The 17,755-nt window shown below is 43.9% G+C and overlaps 1 protein-coding gene across 1 annotated transcript in view; it reads left to right on the top strand.

Annotated features, from left to right (window-relative positions):
- Positions 1 to 2,532: 2,532 nt before the first annotated feature.
- MMP19 (matrix metallopeptidase 19) overlaps positions 2,533 to 17,755 on the top strand; it is a 29,369-nt gene continuing 14,146 nt past the window's right edge. The window contains exons 1-4 of the mRNA XM_083169209.1: positions 2,533 to 2,724; positions 6,819 to 6,907; positions 10,452 to 10,582; positions 11,889 to 12,101. Of these exons, the coding sequence (XP_083025335.1) occupies positions 2,638 to 2,724; positions 6,819 to 6,907; positions 10,452 to 10,582; positions 11,889 to 12,101 (520 nt within the window). The 5' untranslated portion in view covers positions 2,533 to 2,637. The remainder of the gene's footprint in view (positions 2,725 to 6,818; positions 6,908 to 10,451; positions 10,583 to 11,888; positions 12,102 to 17,755) is intronic.

The raw sequence follows: 17,755 nt of genomic DNA, 5'->3' as shown, positions 1-17,755 counted from the left end.
TACCCCCACTATCCACGTCAGTGTAGAGTTGATATTATAAAGTGTGGCGAGGGCAGCGAGTCACTGAACCCAGAAGTGTGGTGAGCACAGCAAGCCCCACGAGGGGACGCGGATCACTTTACATGTAATCCGCGTCCCCTCGCCTGCCTCGCTGACTACGATAGGCAGCCGTTGGGCTACGCTGACACCTTACCTTAGCCTACACTGAAAACGTAGTATAGCCTGCCGCCATGATGCTACACAAGTACCGTTTAATTTTTGGGTACTTGTTTCCTAGCATGGCCACAACGATCATGATCGTGGGCATCGTGAGTAAAATTCGGGGGCATCGCGGCCATCGCATGCACTAAAAAATCGGGTGCGATGGTACCGACGCGATGCCCGCGATTTCCCATAGGGAACAATGTTAAATGCCTCAATTTACCCGCGATGCCCCCGATTTCCCATAGGAAACAATGTTAAATGGCTCAATTTACCCAAATCATCATAGGGAACAATGGTAAATGGGCCAGAAACCCCCAAAAACACCCCTGAACAGTGAAATGTCCCTCCAAAAGTAGTTTACGCCACCCCACGATCAACGCAAACCCGAAGCGTGGCGAGCGGCGGCGGTACGCGTCCTCCGACCTTTTCATACCCCCACTATCCACGTCGGCGTGAAGTTGAGAATAGAATAGTGTGGCGAGCGCAGCGAGCCACCGAGCCCGAAGCGTGGCGAGGGGACGCGGATACCTGTGAAGCCCGCGAAGGGACGCGTTTACCTGTGAAGGTATCCGCGTCCCCTCGCGGGGCTCGCTGCGCTCGCCACGCTTCGGGCTCAGTGGCTCGCTGCGCTCGCCACACTATTCTATTCTCATCTCCACGCTGACGTGGATAGTGGGGGTATGAAAAGGTCGGAGGACGCGTACCGCCGCCCCGCGCGGGCTCGCTGCGCTCGCCACGCTTCGGGTTCGCGTTGATCGTGGGGTGGCGTAAACTACTTTGGGGGGGACATTTCACTGCTCAGTGGTGTTTTGGGGGGTTTCTGGCCCATTTACCATTGTTCCCTATGATGATTTGGGTAAATTGAGCCATTTAACATTGTTTCCTATGGGAAATCGAGGGCATCGCGGCTAAATTGAGGCATTTAACATTGTTTCCTATGGGAAATCGGGGGCATCGCGTCTGGACCATTTAAGCCTTTTTTAGCCGCATACGACGCGACCGACGCGATTTTGACTTTTTTCAATGCATTTCAATGGGAAAATCGGGGGCATCGCGTCGGTCGCAGACCACTAAAAATTACACCCGATGGCCGCGATTGTGGCCGTGCTAGGAAACAAGTACCAATTTTTGTGTCACATCATTGTAAGTAATTTGCTTGTATTCTCATGCCATCAATGTACAACACCATACCTCCAAACTGTGCTGCTTTCCGCCCAGGGCCAGCAGTGTCCCGCGGCGGTGGGGGCAGTTGGGAGTCTTACCTGTCACACGCTGAGAAGCATGTGCATAGTGTCTATTCCTGCAGGCAGAGGGGCTGAGGGCGTGGCTAGAAGCTCACAGAGCCTCTGGTCTTGCCCCCATATCATTAAAAATGGGGCGTGGCCTTGCGAGATTAAGCTATTGGTAGGCCACTTCCCCACACTGCATAATATGTTAAGACTTTGGGGGTCATTCTAGTCCATTCGGAGGTGGCCGAATGGGCAGGTCCACTGTGCAAATGGCTGCAGCAATTTACAATGTTGCCGGGCCGTTCCAATGGAGCAGTGCTTTGGGGGGGGGGGGCATGTGGTGGCCAGGACAGGAGTCGCCCATGGGAACTCCCAGCTTTTCAAGTGTGTCCCCGTGATAACACTGGGCGTTTCCATGCAAATAGCGGCGTGATGCGGGTGACGGGGGCCGGTGGCTGACATCACATGAAGTCAGCTGCCCACCCTGTCTTCGCCGGAAGGCTGCAAATATAACTTAGTTTCCACTGACTTATATTTGCGTAGCCTGAAGATATCATTCGTCACACATCAAATGATTTCTCCACCAGTGGGACATGCGAGGGGAAGTCTTCGTGACACATCCCCTCACATGGTTGAGTGGAATTCGGTGGGCCAGGAAGGCCCTCTGGGACTCAGTAAGCTGCAAGATTTGCCGCTTACTAAATCAACCAGAATAAGGGTCTTCAAAGGAATTAATACCATCATTAAACCATTAAACTAACATAACCGGATATTGACTTTAACACAAAAAGCTAACACGTTCATGTATAACATGCAATCCCCAAGTAACTGCAGATGCCTATAATATGACTGTAGAAATGTCACTGTACAGATGCTCCAGATGTAGTCTTTGAAAGTGATTCATTGTCACTGAGTGTACTCATTACGTAGATACAGACTGTCAACAACTAAGATTGGTAAATGACTACAAACTGAGATTTTTAAATGTTGCCTAAACAATATTCATGCTGAGTCTGGGGGAGAGGGTTAACACTGCATTCCATGACCATTTCTCAGGAGGGAAGATGCAAGGGGGAGGCTGGGGAGGAGGAACCAGCGAGGAGTGTATGTGACTCATACTGGCAGAACTCTTAAGGGCTTGCAGGGGGAACCCGCTGCAGAAACAACCAGAAACTAAGACATCTGACAGGAGCATAACTTCAGGATGCTGTATCTGACTTTGCTGGGGGCTATGACCTTTTCTGCTTATGCAGCAACCCTGGCAGATCCTAGCTCTGAGGAGGACGCCCTGGTAAGTGTAACTGCTTTTTACTCTGCAGAAATGGGAAGCATAAACAGTGACAAGAATAGAAATGTACGACTTGTATAAACAGTGACATGACAAAAGACATTTAAGAATAGTGTTTGTATGAATGAAACCTATGAATAAGAAGGTTGCGTTCTGGTGAGCATTGCAATAACTGTAATTGGGTCACATTTTTCATACGGTATCAGCAGTTTAACAATTGTTTTCTTATTCTTTATTTATTTATTAACAGTTTTTTATATAGCGCACACATATTCCGCAGCGCTTTACAGAGTATAGTTGAACATTCACATCAGTCCCTGCCCCAGTGGAGCTTACAATCTATATAGCCTACCACATATACACACACACACACATTCCTTCTAGGGATAATTTCGTAGGGAGCCAATTAGCCTACCTGTATATTTTTGGATTGTGGGAGGAAACCGGAGTACCCGGAGGAAACCCACGCAAGTACGGGGAGAATATACAAACTACGCACAGTTAGGGTCATGGTGGGAATCGAACCCATGGCCTCAGTGCTGTGAGGCAGTAATGCTAACCATTACACCATCCGTACTGCACCATCCATACTGCCCCTTTTGAAATTCTGTTTGCAGATACCACTAGAGTCTAACTAGTCATATAACAGCGGTTTTCAACCACTGTGCCATGGCACACAAGTGTGCCACCAAATCTAGAGATGTCCATACCAGGTTACAGCCACCACCAGTTCAACAATTATTCATTGGTCTCTTGTTTTAATTTTTCCTGTGGGGACAATGCTTTTTCACTGTGGGGGTTTCATGGTGTGTCTTGGCAATTTAAAAATCTTGTTTGGTGTGTCACAAGTTCAAAAAGATTGAGAATTACTGCATGAAAAATGCTCCTAGCGGCTCTCTTTAGGCTGATAACATTGTTGTTAATGCCAAACACATACCTCCCAACTGTCCCGCTAAACGCGGAAACGTCCCGATATTTGGGGACGTTCCCACGTCCCTCCCGCGGCTGTCGGTGTCCCGCTGCGGGGGGGGGGGGGGCAGTTGGGAGTTCCCCCCAATCTGACCGAATAGACGCTGTGCGCATGCACAGTGGCCGAAAACAGGGTGTGGCTTAATTAGCATAAGATGTGCCCTCATTTGCATAGACCACACCCCCTTTTCAGGCACTCGCGCGGTGTCCCTATTCTACTGTGAAGAAAGTTGGGAGGTATGCAAACATCACTTTTATTTATTAAATAATTAGTTTAATAATAATAACAATCATTGAGCATCACAGTTACAAACTCATACTGAATGTTTGCAAGTGTATGACATTGTTAAGATAACACCTTTTATGCACGAAGAGTAGACATTGGATAACCTAACCCAAACCCCCCAGCTACCCCTAATACACTAACCACTAAACCAACCCTTGTACTTTATCCCTATAATCCTGAAGGGCAGACTGGATGGTCCATTTGGTTATCTACCATCAAATTCTATGTTCCTATGTTAATTTTGTGTTGTTTAAAATACTAATACTAAAAAATTAGCAATCAAAAGGTTGAGTTATGCAGTATGGACATGTAGTTTTTATTTTTCATTCATAAACGATCCATCTATAAAACTGTTCTATTTAAAGTGTTTATATTTGTATTGGGAGCTTCTATATGTCTTGGTATTTATAATACGGTGAGAACGGTAGTAGGTCATTCTGGTTGACACGCAAAGCTGCAAAATTTGCAGCTTTGCTTTTCATTTTAACGCAGCCCGCACAAACGTCCGCCAGCACCGAATTTAGCATAAACATCCATTCACAGCCTTGTGTGCGGGGACAAAATCATTCGATGGTCACTTATCTTCGTATAAATTTGCATGCGCTCACAGATATAAGACACCTCCCTGGTAAAAAGTATATGCACATGTGCAGTTGCTTACCATCACTCACCTGTGCGAACACTCAGGCAATCGTGGATATCAGAATGACCGCCATAAGCTCATATAGGTTACCATGCCCAAGCCATTAAGTACCCCAGCTGTGGATTGTACCTACTCTTACAACACAATTCAGCTTTTCAACAAATGCAACTTTATTCATTCTCAAAATGAATGGAAAATGTAATTCAGTGGGACCACGGCAAGTTGTTGGTATTCTCAGCAGTTTGCTGTCTGAGTATTGGCAGCAATGAGTATATTATTTTAGTGCATACAATAAAACAAATCTGTCATTAAAAAATGTGGATCTGCTTCTGTTAAATTCACATAATTGAAAGATAAATCTGTTCCTTGGCTGTAATAAATGGTCTGTTGTGGTTCTGCCATTTTTACACCAGAAGGTTGTCAGTCTCTGGCTGCATATTAGAGGTTAACAACTGATGGACGCTGCGGCTATTTTTCTCACATTCTATTATTTGTGGATTCCGAGCTGTATGCAAGGCAATTTCAGGGCGCTGTGCCTTCCAACTTTCTCACATTGCAGCAACTATTGACCACTCTCCAAGTTCTTAGCCTGCAGATCTCTCTTTCCCTGAAGATGTAACCTTAGAAGGGGATCCGAGGCTTCCCCTCAGGGCATGAACAAGTTGTCGCTGCCATTTGACATTGGTTTTCACTGTTCATGGGCTTGTGAGTTACAGAAATGCTAAAACAGGGCAGGGTTAAAACCAGAGAACTAAATATAAATAATCTGATCCAAATGCAAGGTTTCCATTCATCAACTAGGAAAACGGCTAATGTTGCATTTGTTCTAAGGTTCATTTAGCACCATCTTTTACATAATATATCATATAGTCTTGGTAAGACAATTTACCTAGTTAATGTCATATACTACTTTCAGTGTCTGTCTTTCTCTAAACCAGTGTTTTTTCAATCACTATGCCCTGGTACACTAGTGTGCTGCCAAAGCCAGAGATGCCCACGCCAGTGTACAGTCACCACCATCAGTTCAACGATTAATTTTGGGCAGTACTGGTTGCTTCCTGCTCCAGTCCTGTGTCATATGAGACCACCCCTCTCTGATGTCAGTTGGTCCAGATCTGGCCACTTGCCTTGCCTCTTCCTGTCATCTGCTAATCATCATTGGTTGATGTGGCTGCTGTTGCCCCTTCTCTCACAATGATGGTGTCAGTGTGTCCCTGTGTTCCATCCAGTTAAAGTGTTTGCTGCTCAGGATGTGCTGACTGTGTTAACAGGTTTAGAGAAGAAAGGTCACAGGGAACAAGGCAAGGAGCTGCTTGGGTGTGCTGCTGCTGTACTGTCTAGACTAGTTCCCTAGGCAGCTGGGCAGTGACTATTATGGTTTCACATGAGGACATTTTTAACTCTACTGCTGGGGCTCTACACATTCAGTTGGCCTGGCATAAGGTCTCTCTTGAGTTCTGCAAGCAAATGAGCCTGGCAGAGAAACTATACTGTGTATTTTATTTTTGTTTCTTGTGGGGGCCAGTGGTTTTTTTTCCCTGTTAGGGCCAAAGTGTGTGTGTTTTTCCTTGTGGGGAACTGATGGTTTGCCTTGGAAATTTTAAAATCTTGTTCGTTGATGAAGTTGTTAAAGTTGGTTGAAAAACACTGCTCCAACCTGAAGAAAATCAGACACGTGGCTGGTAATTGATAGAATATGCAGCCTGGTTCCTTCCTACCTACCATTCTGGCTTACCTGTATACTGCTAATGTGACCATAGCACAAATATTTAGCAGGGTCACACAGATTCTGCTAGGGGCATACGTGCAGCTACACCATTCATGCACTAGCACATTGGGGCTGGAGCTTGCACTGTGATGTCATTCCCACAATACAGTGACCCAGCAATAATGGATGAGGAGTCAGTGCAGAGCTCCAGCAATTTACACTGTACCTGGAATAGTGTATTGTAAAGAACTCAGCACATTACTTACAAGCTATCAATCCATAACAATAATCTATATATTAATCTGGTAATGTCCTGTCTCCCATATTGACATCCGGGGTGCATACTGCCCCTCCAATGGCTCCCCCTGCTAGACAGATGGTTTAACTACAGCATAGTGGTAACGTGTATTTTGCAGGTAGTTCATTTAAATCGTGTGAGATGTCATTACTGTGCAAGGCCATCAGGAAATCACTGTTTGTTCTTTATTTAGAAATACCTAAAGGAGTTTGGATATTTACAGAAGCCTCTCGAAAGTGACAGTGATGATTTCAGTGCTGAGGAGATACAAGAAGCTATAAGGTAAAGTACCATCAATTTGCAGTAATAATAATTCAATATTTCATGTTAATAATGGTACTAAAGACTTACCTGAACAGATCCACTGTGACAATTATATCTGATGCTAAGAATTGCAGTGCTGTTTGCAATTGAGTAACTGTAGACAAATGAGTGTTCACCCCATTTTCCTGGCCCAACTTTTCCAGAAGAATTGAAAACTGTCAGTAAAGTTGCTGTCAGTAAGTAAAAATGATATACAATTTTTTTCTTAGTTATAAACAAACTATTTTTTTTTTAGTTCAGTAATAATGTGATGCTTATTGCTATTGTTATTACTTTCACTTTGGTCAATTATTAGTACAAGATAGGAATGTGGAAGAAGTCAATAAAAAGGTTTTCCAACAGCACATTTTAATAAGCAAGACTTATTACCTATTCAGTTCATCTTTTTCATTCCCTCAATGCCATTTATCACTAATGAGCAGGGGTTAAAGTGAGGGGGAACTGAGTTCCACCACCTCAAATGGTGAGGTGAAACATTTTAACCTCCACATTGGTCCTGCACAGTAATTCTCACAGAAAAGCATTCTAGTTTGCAGGGACACCCTACAATCGGTAAAGTGAACTTACCTGTGACCCACCACTTACCCCCTATCCCTTGTCCCCCTGGGCCATCCACCCCCATATATCTTCCTGTGGCATTTTTAATTCTACATTATGTAATTACATTGTGCATCTTTGTTTGTATATTGTTTTATTTTATTATTAGATTTTTATACCCAGTAAAGTAACTACCTATTTTTCCATCATATTGGTCAATTCTTTAAGCGCTGCTCACATGCCTTGTGCGTGATTGTTTGTGTGCTAGTTTGCAGGGAGATGCCAAAAACCCTATCACTTGCCCTGTCTCTGCCTAATGGGGGGGGGGGAGGTAATTAGGTAGCATAGAGAAATTAGTTCCCCCACCTCTGCATGACCACTTTAGCCCCTTCAGTGGTTGGTTTTTTTTTTGGGAGCGCTCCCCACTGGGTGAGTTTTTTATGAGGAGCGCTCCCTTAAAAAAAACACCACTAACTCCCTGGGTTTGGGCAGCGCCCCTGCACTGTCAATCAGCGGCTGCCCGGACCTGCGCCCCCCGCGCCGCGTCCCTGTCCCCGGCAGCCGGCTTGTCATAAGCCGTCGCTGTAGACTTCAATAAGAAACCCGGAGGGGAGGGGGGGGAGGAGGGAGGAGGCGGCGCCGCAGAGAGGAGGGAGCCGATCAGTGCGAAGCTGCCAGAGATCAGTGAGTGAACTCAGCAGCGCTGCCCGGCTCCAAACAGTGGCAAACCCGAGAATTTTCCAGGCTTGCCAGACTGGGCACTGAGGCACAGCCTGGAAAATTCTTGGGATTGACAACGAAGGGGTTAATCCATTGGTCAATGACTTATGCAAGAATGAAAGTCGTCCCCCAAGCTCAGTCCCTCGTCCTCCACTCTCTTCTCTTGTGACTATTTCCCATTTTGCTGTAACACACAACACAGAGAATAAATACTTTATAAGAATTGACAACAATAATATAGTTTAACTAGGCTCAGTGGTGCACGCAGGGGGGGGGGGGGGGAGTTTCTGAGTACCCAGAACCCCCCCACCACCAGGAGTCTAAGGGCCCTAGGCTGAAAGCTGAGGGTCCCCTATTTCCATGGGTACAAGAATTTTCAAAATCGGCCCTGGGAACCGGAGAAATCTGACTTCAAAGCAGTGGTCCCCATCCAGGCCTGTTAATTGCTCTTCCCAGTCAGATATTTCAGGTTCTGTCTGACTTAGAGTTTTTCGAAGGATATATTTCAAAAGCTGGGACTCTCTCCCTTTGATGGTAGCTTGTCTCTACTGTTCCCAGAACCAGAGATATCAGCCTTCCAGCAGCTGGTTACTGCTCCAGCTCCACAAACCTGGTATGTAGTTTTATAAACTCGTTGGCAGATTGCTCTGCCTCCTGAATTCTATTCCCCTAGTCCCCAATACCATTTGGTAGGTGGGATTCTGTAGTTTTTAATTCCATTAATTCCATTAAAATCTAAGAAATCTATTTCTGGGATCCATGAGCCGGGGAGGTTAGAGAACGTGCCCCCAACCCCTCTCCACCCTCTTTCCCTGAGCCTTAGGACAGGAAAAGAGCCAGTTCCATCTCAATCGCCTATGCTGCAGGGGCGCAGAGTCTCTTGAGTTGACAAGCATATCATCCAAATCAGCATTCAATTCAGTTACTTATCATGGTTTATGGCTACAACATAAGAGAATAGAGGTACACTGGTGACATGGATAGTGCCAGGTACAGACAACAAGGGCTCTTGGCCAGATGCTCTAAAATTCAAAAGTGATAAAATGGAGTGTGATCAATAGCCATCCAATCAGCTTCTACCTGCCATGTCACAGACTGGGGTTGAAAAATGTCAGGTAGGAGCTGATTGAGAACAGGGCCAGATTAACAATGTAGCAGATAGTACAGCATTAAAATTGTATTTCCAGTTTTCTCACGAAGCTCCACAATTCCTAAATATTTACATATTTAGGGAAACATTTGTCCGATAGTGTTAGGTGATGTACGCACCCATGTGCCTCAGGCCACACCCACACAGCATTGGGCACAGCCCTCCCCTTCTCAGTATAGGCCCTTCAACATTTATAGATCCATTTGGTTGTTAAGCTGGCCCTGAGGGTGGTAGGGAGCGTGAGCAGAATTGAGGTTAGTGTTGTAGAAGGAAGTGGCGTAATTGAGGGCTTTATATGTAAAGGTAAGGAGTTTGGACTGTGCTCTAAAGTGGATGGGGAGCCAGTGAAGTAGTTGGCAGACGGGCGAGGTCAACCCGGAGAGATAAAATAGTTGGCCAGCAGCATTAAAGATTAAAGGGGGTGAGACTGGCAAGGGTAAGGCGCAGGTTGCTTGGATAAGAGTTTTAGTGAGAAAGTACAGTATCTGATACTAGAAATAGTGCAAGGGGGGATTTTGGTATGAGTGTGAGAAAGATTAGATGTGGAGATTAAAGCTAAGAATAGAGTCAAGTATTACAGGCACAGGCATCAGATTTGGGGGACAGAGATGAGGAGTCTGTGTCAAAATACTCCCTTGAACAATCAGAGGTCTCATTTCTTCTGCTGACATTGGCATCGCCTTACGTATGAATATATTCCTCATCAGCGTGATGGTGAATGATTTATACATTGTCCCCTGAATTGCAGTGCAGCTTTGTAGTCAACTTTAAGCATGCCAAGCGGTCAACCTCATCCCTTTCAGCTTAAAGTGAATGGCGAAAAAATTCTACTAAAGAGAATTTAGGGGTATGCTGAGCGTGCTGCTCTATTTGTAGGGACCTGTTATGCTTGGGGCCAACCATAAGCCCCTCTGGTTCCTATGGTGTCATCCCAAGGCAGACTGTACAGTATACAAATTATGCCCTGTATCAGACATACATAGATTACTATAAAATTGGCAATTCTGTACATACAGTACTTTCCTGTTACACAGACTAATATAACCTGCAGCTATGTTTGTCCCATTGTGAAATGTATTTTATTTTATCATACAGAGTTTTCCAGGTGGTTTTCCAACTCCCAGAAACAGGGGTCCTGGATAATGAGACTCTGGAGAAGATGAAGCAGCCACGATGCGGGTTAGAAGACCCTTTTAACCAGAAGACTCACAGTTATCTGCTCTTAGGTAAACTTGTTATAGAACGCTGGTAACTGTTCCAGTATTACAGCCAATGATCAAACACAGTACTGTGTTGTCCTCAAGAAATCATGGTAGCCCGATAGGCCTCTTTAGTCATGCTAGTTTACAATGAAAGCTGAATTGGGAGAGTATATAATATATACAGTAGTGCAAGCTGTGCCATTATTAACTGCCATGCATAGAGTATATTATTTTTGCACCACTTTTGTATACATTTAAACTAATATTATAATAATTATTATACATCCAGTGTTAAATGCCACTGAAATCAACACTGTCTAATCTTACATTCATTTAGAACTGGACGCAATTGCAGTAGGGTCTGCGACTTTTGCAGAAGCTGCTACCACATCTTTATGCTAATGTTGCAACAGATGGCCATCCTACTGAGATACACATCTGCTGCTGTATGTACAAATACCCTCATCAGCTGCACCATTGGACGTTGAGCCAGCCCTATAGAAAGTCTTTGTCTAAACATGGCCGCTGTAGTCAGTAACCATAACAAGCTGCCTAGTAGATAGCAGCTTCCTTAACTTTTTCCTTTGTACCACCAACAAACACCCATCAAAATCGCATGGATCGGCGTGCTATTTCAATCTGCGAAGTTTCTGTGGTAACGATTGGAATGTATGCGCATTGTGACTCAGACACACCAGCACCGATTGAAAAAATCGACCACTTGTGTCTCGTGCTACAAGTGTCCACCCCTCCATCAGGGCCTGTGTGTGCAGACTTCCTCGGATACGCCTAATATTTCATCTAAATATAAAGCATAGACTCAGCAAATGCTCAGCTGTTATACTAATAATCTAAAGTCTTCAGAAAATATTCCATTAAAGGCCCATACACACTGGGCAATTTTGAGCTGGATGCCGTTCAAACTTTGTGTTTTGAGCGGCTTTCAGTTCAAAGCTGCCCAGTGTGATGAGCAGTGCATAATCGCCCCCGCATAATCGACGGGAAAGCCGTTAATCTGCTTGTATTACCAGCAAATGAGCGGCTTTGTGGACGGCTTTCCATAGTGCTGCACTATGGAAAGCCATCCGCTCCCCCAGCTGACAGCGCCGGGCAGGGGGGAAAGCCGCTCAGTGTGTATGCACTGAGTGGCTTTCCCCTCAGCGATGACAGCGATCATTGCTGTCCATACACTCTGGGCAAAATCGGCCAATGTGTATGGACCTTAACACTTCTATTAGTTTTTTTTTTTTTTTTAAATACTGAAGAAAACTGTAAGTTACTGTAAGTGGAACCCTTATCCTCTGTTTTTCAAATCTTCACTCTCTATTAGGGCGGTGGAGGAAAAAGAACCTGACTTATCGCATACATAATTACACACCAGACATGACGACTGCTGAAGTGGACACCGCCATCCAATCAGCTTTCAAATACTGGAGTGACATCACCCCCTTGAAATTCCGAGAGGTCAAATATGGAAGAGCAGACATAAGAATTTCATTCCACCGTCAGGGAGTTGGCTGCTCCCGTCCATTTGATGGTCCTGGTATGCATCTCTATATTAATAGATTCACAAATGTATTATTGCTATATAAAAGGAGCAATATTAGTAATATTACTTATGGCCATCGTTTCCTTTACTTACACAAATTTCTATTTCTCATTTTATCCCATTAACAGCACTGTACAACACATTTTATTAATTTAAAATCGAAATAGTTATAGTTCTATAAATATTACCTTTATCAATGCAGTTTTAAAAACTAGCACTTTTCACATAATGACCATAAAAGGCAATAAGGAAACCTTCATGTCAGTTATTATGGTCACAGTGCACTAGTGCAGAAGGTATTCCAGCAATAGCTTTGTTCATTCCTGCAGACAGTAGCCTGTATATTGTCTAATGGAGAACCTGGCCTGTATAATGTGTATGTCACTGGAGGTAACAGTACGTTCCATATAGCAAAAACAAATGATGTAGTGCACTTGCAGGAAAGGGATATGTGTGGGATACAAGGACACTTGGAGAGTGAATGAAGCTGTTCAGTCTCTTGGATGTTGGAGCATTTTGTTCTGTCACGGTGCTGATTTCACACAACGTACTCTTGTTTGTACTTTCTGTTACACTGTTGTCATATCTCCATTAAGCAGGCTTTTACAGGGCTCAGTTGAGGGTTTCTGCCCATATAAATAACAGTTCATCTTAAGGGGGTAGTTTCACTTTCCTAGTTGCTTGTCCATTCCATTCATATATAAACTTATGGACATGCAGCGCTCTCTGTTATGGACAATTTGATCCGACGCACCCAAAACTCTCATATACAGTAGGGGCAGATGTAAAAGAGATAAATTCAAGGGTGATAAAGAACGATAAACTTCCAGCTAATCGTATTGGCTGGGTGTTTATGACTCTTTATCACCCAGATGTTTATATCTTTTTTAGGCTTAGATAGCGTGGCGAGCGTAGTGAGCCACCGCAAGGGGACACAGACGCTGCTGCCACTGAGACGCTGCCGCTGTGAAACTAAACAAGTACCGTGGAAAGTGATAAAATGCCAGCTATAATATCAGCTCCTAAAGCTTTTTCATCCAAACTGGAGGATAGGACCAACATATCACTTCGAGTATCGGGTAGTGTGTATGCCCGATATACAGGTGCCTGCAGTATCTAGCAATGATGTCAGGTTTTAAGTTTTCAACATGTATGCCAATGAAGGATGGCACAGTGATCATTATGTCCTTCATTAATATTGCTCAATGTGTACCCAGCTTAACTGTCATTTTTCAAACATTGGGGCAGATGTATTAAGCTTTAAAAAGAGATAAAAACTCCACCTATAACATGACAGCTAGGAGCTGATTGGCTAGATGTTTATCACTCTTTATCACCCACATTTATCTCTTGTTTATGCTTAACCATTTGAGTGGTATGCCCGGAAATTTTCTGGGCTCAGCTGCGCTGCCGAAGCGGGCTGTCCACTATGTAGTAGGTGCGCGCCAGTGGTGCCGCCATCGGAGCACCACTGGTGCACTACCTTTAGGGTCCCCCCCTCCGCCCCCCCCCCCCTCCTGTTGGTCCCCCGGGTCCCTATGATCTGTGGTGGGTTTTGCTGGAGCAGGACAAACCTGCCCTGATAGGTTTGTCCTGCCCCAGCAAAACCCACCTCTCAAGGGGTTAATACATCTGTCCTATAGCCTGTAATATGGCAGTTAGTAGCTGATTGGATGGTACTTTATTTCTCTCCCCTTTTTCACTCTCCAAGGTTTAGTACTACCTCCACCTCTCCCCCTCAAGGTGCTTATTTAGGCAATTAGCAAATTTAGTTTTGGACAGATATGTACCCCTTTAAATTGACAAAGGGCACATATAATACCATTTTTAACTACATCGGTACTTATTTATTAGCCGGGCACCCAATTAATATATGTACGGCACCGTAGTGAAATCGCATCGCATGCGTTTTTTTGCATGCGATGCGATGCAATTTTCCTATGTAATTTATTCACTGCTCTCTGGCCTTGGGTGGTGCGATGAGATCGCATCGCATGCAAAAATCGCATGCGATTTTATAGGGTGCGATGCCATTTAATATACTATACACTTGTATGACATACAATGGGATTTAGGCACCTCTCCACTATCCACGCCACCCCGAAGCATGACGAGCCCTGTGAAGACCTTTCCATACCCCCACTATCCACGTCGGCATGGAGCTGATCTTATATAGTGTATACCAAGCCCAAAGGGTGGCGAGCGCAGCGAGCCCCGCAAGGGGATGCGGAATACATGTAAAGCAATTTGCGTCCGCTCGCCACGCTTTGGGCTCGGTGGCTCGCTGCGCTCGCCACACTATATAAAATCGGCTTCACGTCGACGTGGATAGTGGGGCTATGAAAAGGTCGGGAGGACGCGTTCCGCCACTGCTCGCCACGCTTCGGGGTGGCGTGGATAGTGGGGGGATGCCTAAATCCCATTGTATGTCATACAAGTGTATACTACATTAAATGGCATTGCATCCTATAAGATCGCATGCGATCGCATGCGATTTTATGTGCGGTGCTATCGCATGCGATCTCATTGCACCACCCAAGGCCAGAGAGCAGTGAATAAATTACATAGGAAAATCGCATTGCATGCAAAAAACGCATGCGATGCGATTTTCTTACGCAGAATTGCCCACTAAGCTATTTGCTTAATGGGCGCCCAGCAAATACATAAGTACCACTACATCTCTATCTCTCTCACACATGCACAAACACAGAGGCAATCACATACTCGCTAAGCCCGCTCGAAGCAAAAGCTTTGAAAGCTAGTCTGCTACCTTGTGATTGACTCTGTGTTTCTGTATGTGTGAAAGAGAAAGAGCTGTAGTTGCACTCACATGGATACTAGACATATATAAAACACTAGTAGGCCCACTCAAAGCAAAAGCTTTGAAAGCTAGTCTGCTTCCTTCCGTATTTGTGTTTGTGTGAGAAAGTAATGTAGTTTCACTCTCTGCCAGCAGATGGCAGTGTTTCGGAGACTCACGGACACTATCTATCTATATATAAGACAAGGATGCTATCTTTGGTATCTGCGTATACAGTACAATCTTTGGCTATGCATTTATAAGTGAAGAATCCTCATTAAACATTTTTTAAATTAGGATTGCTGATTAGAATTGCTGATCCATATGTAGTTTACAGAATCCATACATCTTGACCTTAATAGGAAAAAATAAATAGGGAATGAGGAATTGGGAATACTTCTGCACCCGTTCAGATATTTATATCATTTGAAGTGAAACCCCAATTTTTATTTGCTGTGTTGAATTACAGTTATATCAAAATGGGGGTGCTGCCAGAGACAATAAATTGTACATGGAAAGCAGGAAAGAAGAAAGGATTGTCTCTTTTGCTGGTACACTGAAGATAGAAAGATCAATTCAAGAATTAAAATATACCTTTTATTTATAATATAAATAAAACGGTTTACATGAAATATGTGCCACATACATAATTTTTACAAATAAAGTTTGTATTAAAAAGATGGATGCACGTGCTGTGCTGTGTGTATAATTGTAGTACTACAGAGAGCAGTAAAAACACTCACCTTGGCGTATACCACACCTTCTACCCTACTTGACATTAAGGGGGAAATTTACTAAGATGTGAAATACACTTCACAGGTCATGTTGCTGTGGGCAACCAATCAGAAGCTACTTCTTATTTATTTTTCACCCTCTAGAAGATAGTAGACAGGATCTGATTGGTTGCCCATAGCAACATGACCTGTGAAGTGTATTTCACATCTTAGTAAATTTCCCCCTAAACGACACCTATTAGGTGTACAAAAGGACAGCTATTAAATACACCAAAGAGATAAACCCCCGAAAAGGATATCACGGTTATCCCTCACTGATAAATAAAGGACCAATTATACACACAGCACGTGCATCCATCTTTTTAATACAAACTTTATTTGTAAAAATGATGTATGTGGCACATATTTCATGTAAACGGTTTTATTTATAATATAAATCAAAGGTATATTTTAATTCTTGAATTGATCTTTCTATCTTAAGTGCGCCAGCAAAAGAGACAATCCTTTCGTCTTTCCTTAATAGGAAAGAAATACGTATTCATTTTCCACTCAGACATCAGATGCTGAACATAGCACAGATTGGCAGAGATGCAGAGAACAGAGGCCATCCCTGTACATGTACAGAATATGCAGCCTTCATTGTATATTCCATTAAGCACAAAGAGATGTTCCTGCAGTTTATTGAAAAGCACTTGCTATATAAAGCTTGATGTGAAAGGGTTTTTTAGTATTGTACTGGACATTTGCAGAATTCTCAGCATTTCAGTGTGTATGAAAAAAGTATGTATGGTATGGACTCATACTTCATAGGCCAAGAATAGTTTTGCATTGTCATATGGATAAAATAAATACCAATAATTACTTGAACCTATAGGGGGGAATTTACTAAAATGAGAATTAGACTTCACCCCTGTGTGTTCTTCTTCAGCTGGTATCTGACTAGATGACTGCAGACACATTCCTCAGCCCTTCCTCAATACCTTTCCACTCTCCATAGTTCCTCCGACATCTGCAGGACTCGGATTCAATCAGTGCTCCTGTAATGGAGTTAGGGGTGGGAATGGTTGCTCCTCCTACGGCTTATATCTTCTGATGATTCCCGGGTGTATATGACATGTAGATTCCTTTAATGTGTCAAATAAGATATGCCCAAAAGAAGTTTTTAATAAAATGACAGATCCTTACCATAATTTCTCATCCGTAGCACAGCAGTGGTTCCCAAACTATATTGGTTTAAGGCAACCTTTGGGTCTCCATGATTTCATCATAGCACCCTTAAGCCAAAGTATTTGGGTCAAAATAATGTTTTTAGTATTTAGATCACCTAAAAAAATACTTCTTTGTAAAAATATACATAAATCCAAGAGGCTTTGGGCACCTCAGATTGACTACCCCCCCCATGCCACCAGCTGACTCGGCTCAAGTTACCCAAGCTCACACCCCATCCGCCCACCCACCTGTTGTGACCATGCTAGTGCATCCCGCTGGCACATAACCACCGGCGCAGGCTGACTCCGCTCACTGCTGGACTGGCTCCACTGAAAAACATGTGGCTGGGGTGTGATATAGGCAGGGGCTGGCTGGCAACTTTTAGCCTGGGGGGCAAGTCCAGAGCACTGGCCCATAAGTAACAGCGCATCATTAAAATGGAGGTTTTTCGGTAAAAAATATATGTATTAATAAAAAAAAGATAATAACACCACGACAGGCTGCTCCCCCTGTATAATAACAGGACACCAGAGCCTCTGGTGTCCTGTTATTATACAGGGGGAGCAGCCTGTTGTGGTGTTATTATCTTTTTTTTATTAATACATTTTTTTTTACCAAAAAACCTCCATTTTAATGAGTCCACAGGCTGCTTCCCCTGTATAATAATAGGACAGGACAGGATGCTTCCCCTGTATAATAACAGGACACCACAGACTGCTCCCCTGTATAATAACAGGACACTGCAGACTGCTCCCCTGTATAATATCAGGACACCGCAGGCTGCTCCTCAGTATAATAACAATAACAGGACTCCACAGGCTGCCCCCTTGTATTCAAATAACAGAATAGGACACCACAGGCTGCTCCTCTGTATAATTATACCAGGACACCACAGGCTGCTCCTC

The sequence above is a fragment of the Crinia signifera genome, chromosome 2, assembly GCF_055691185.1.
Source record: "Crinia signifera chromosome 2, ASM5569118v1, whole genome shotgun sequence".
Lineage (NCBI taxonomy): Eukaryota > Metazoa > Chordata > Amphibia > Anura > Myobatrachidae > Crinia > Crinia signifera.
The sequence above is the reverse complement of the archived record's forward strand: the minus strand, read 5'-3'. Positions and strand labels throughout refer to the sequence as shown.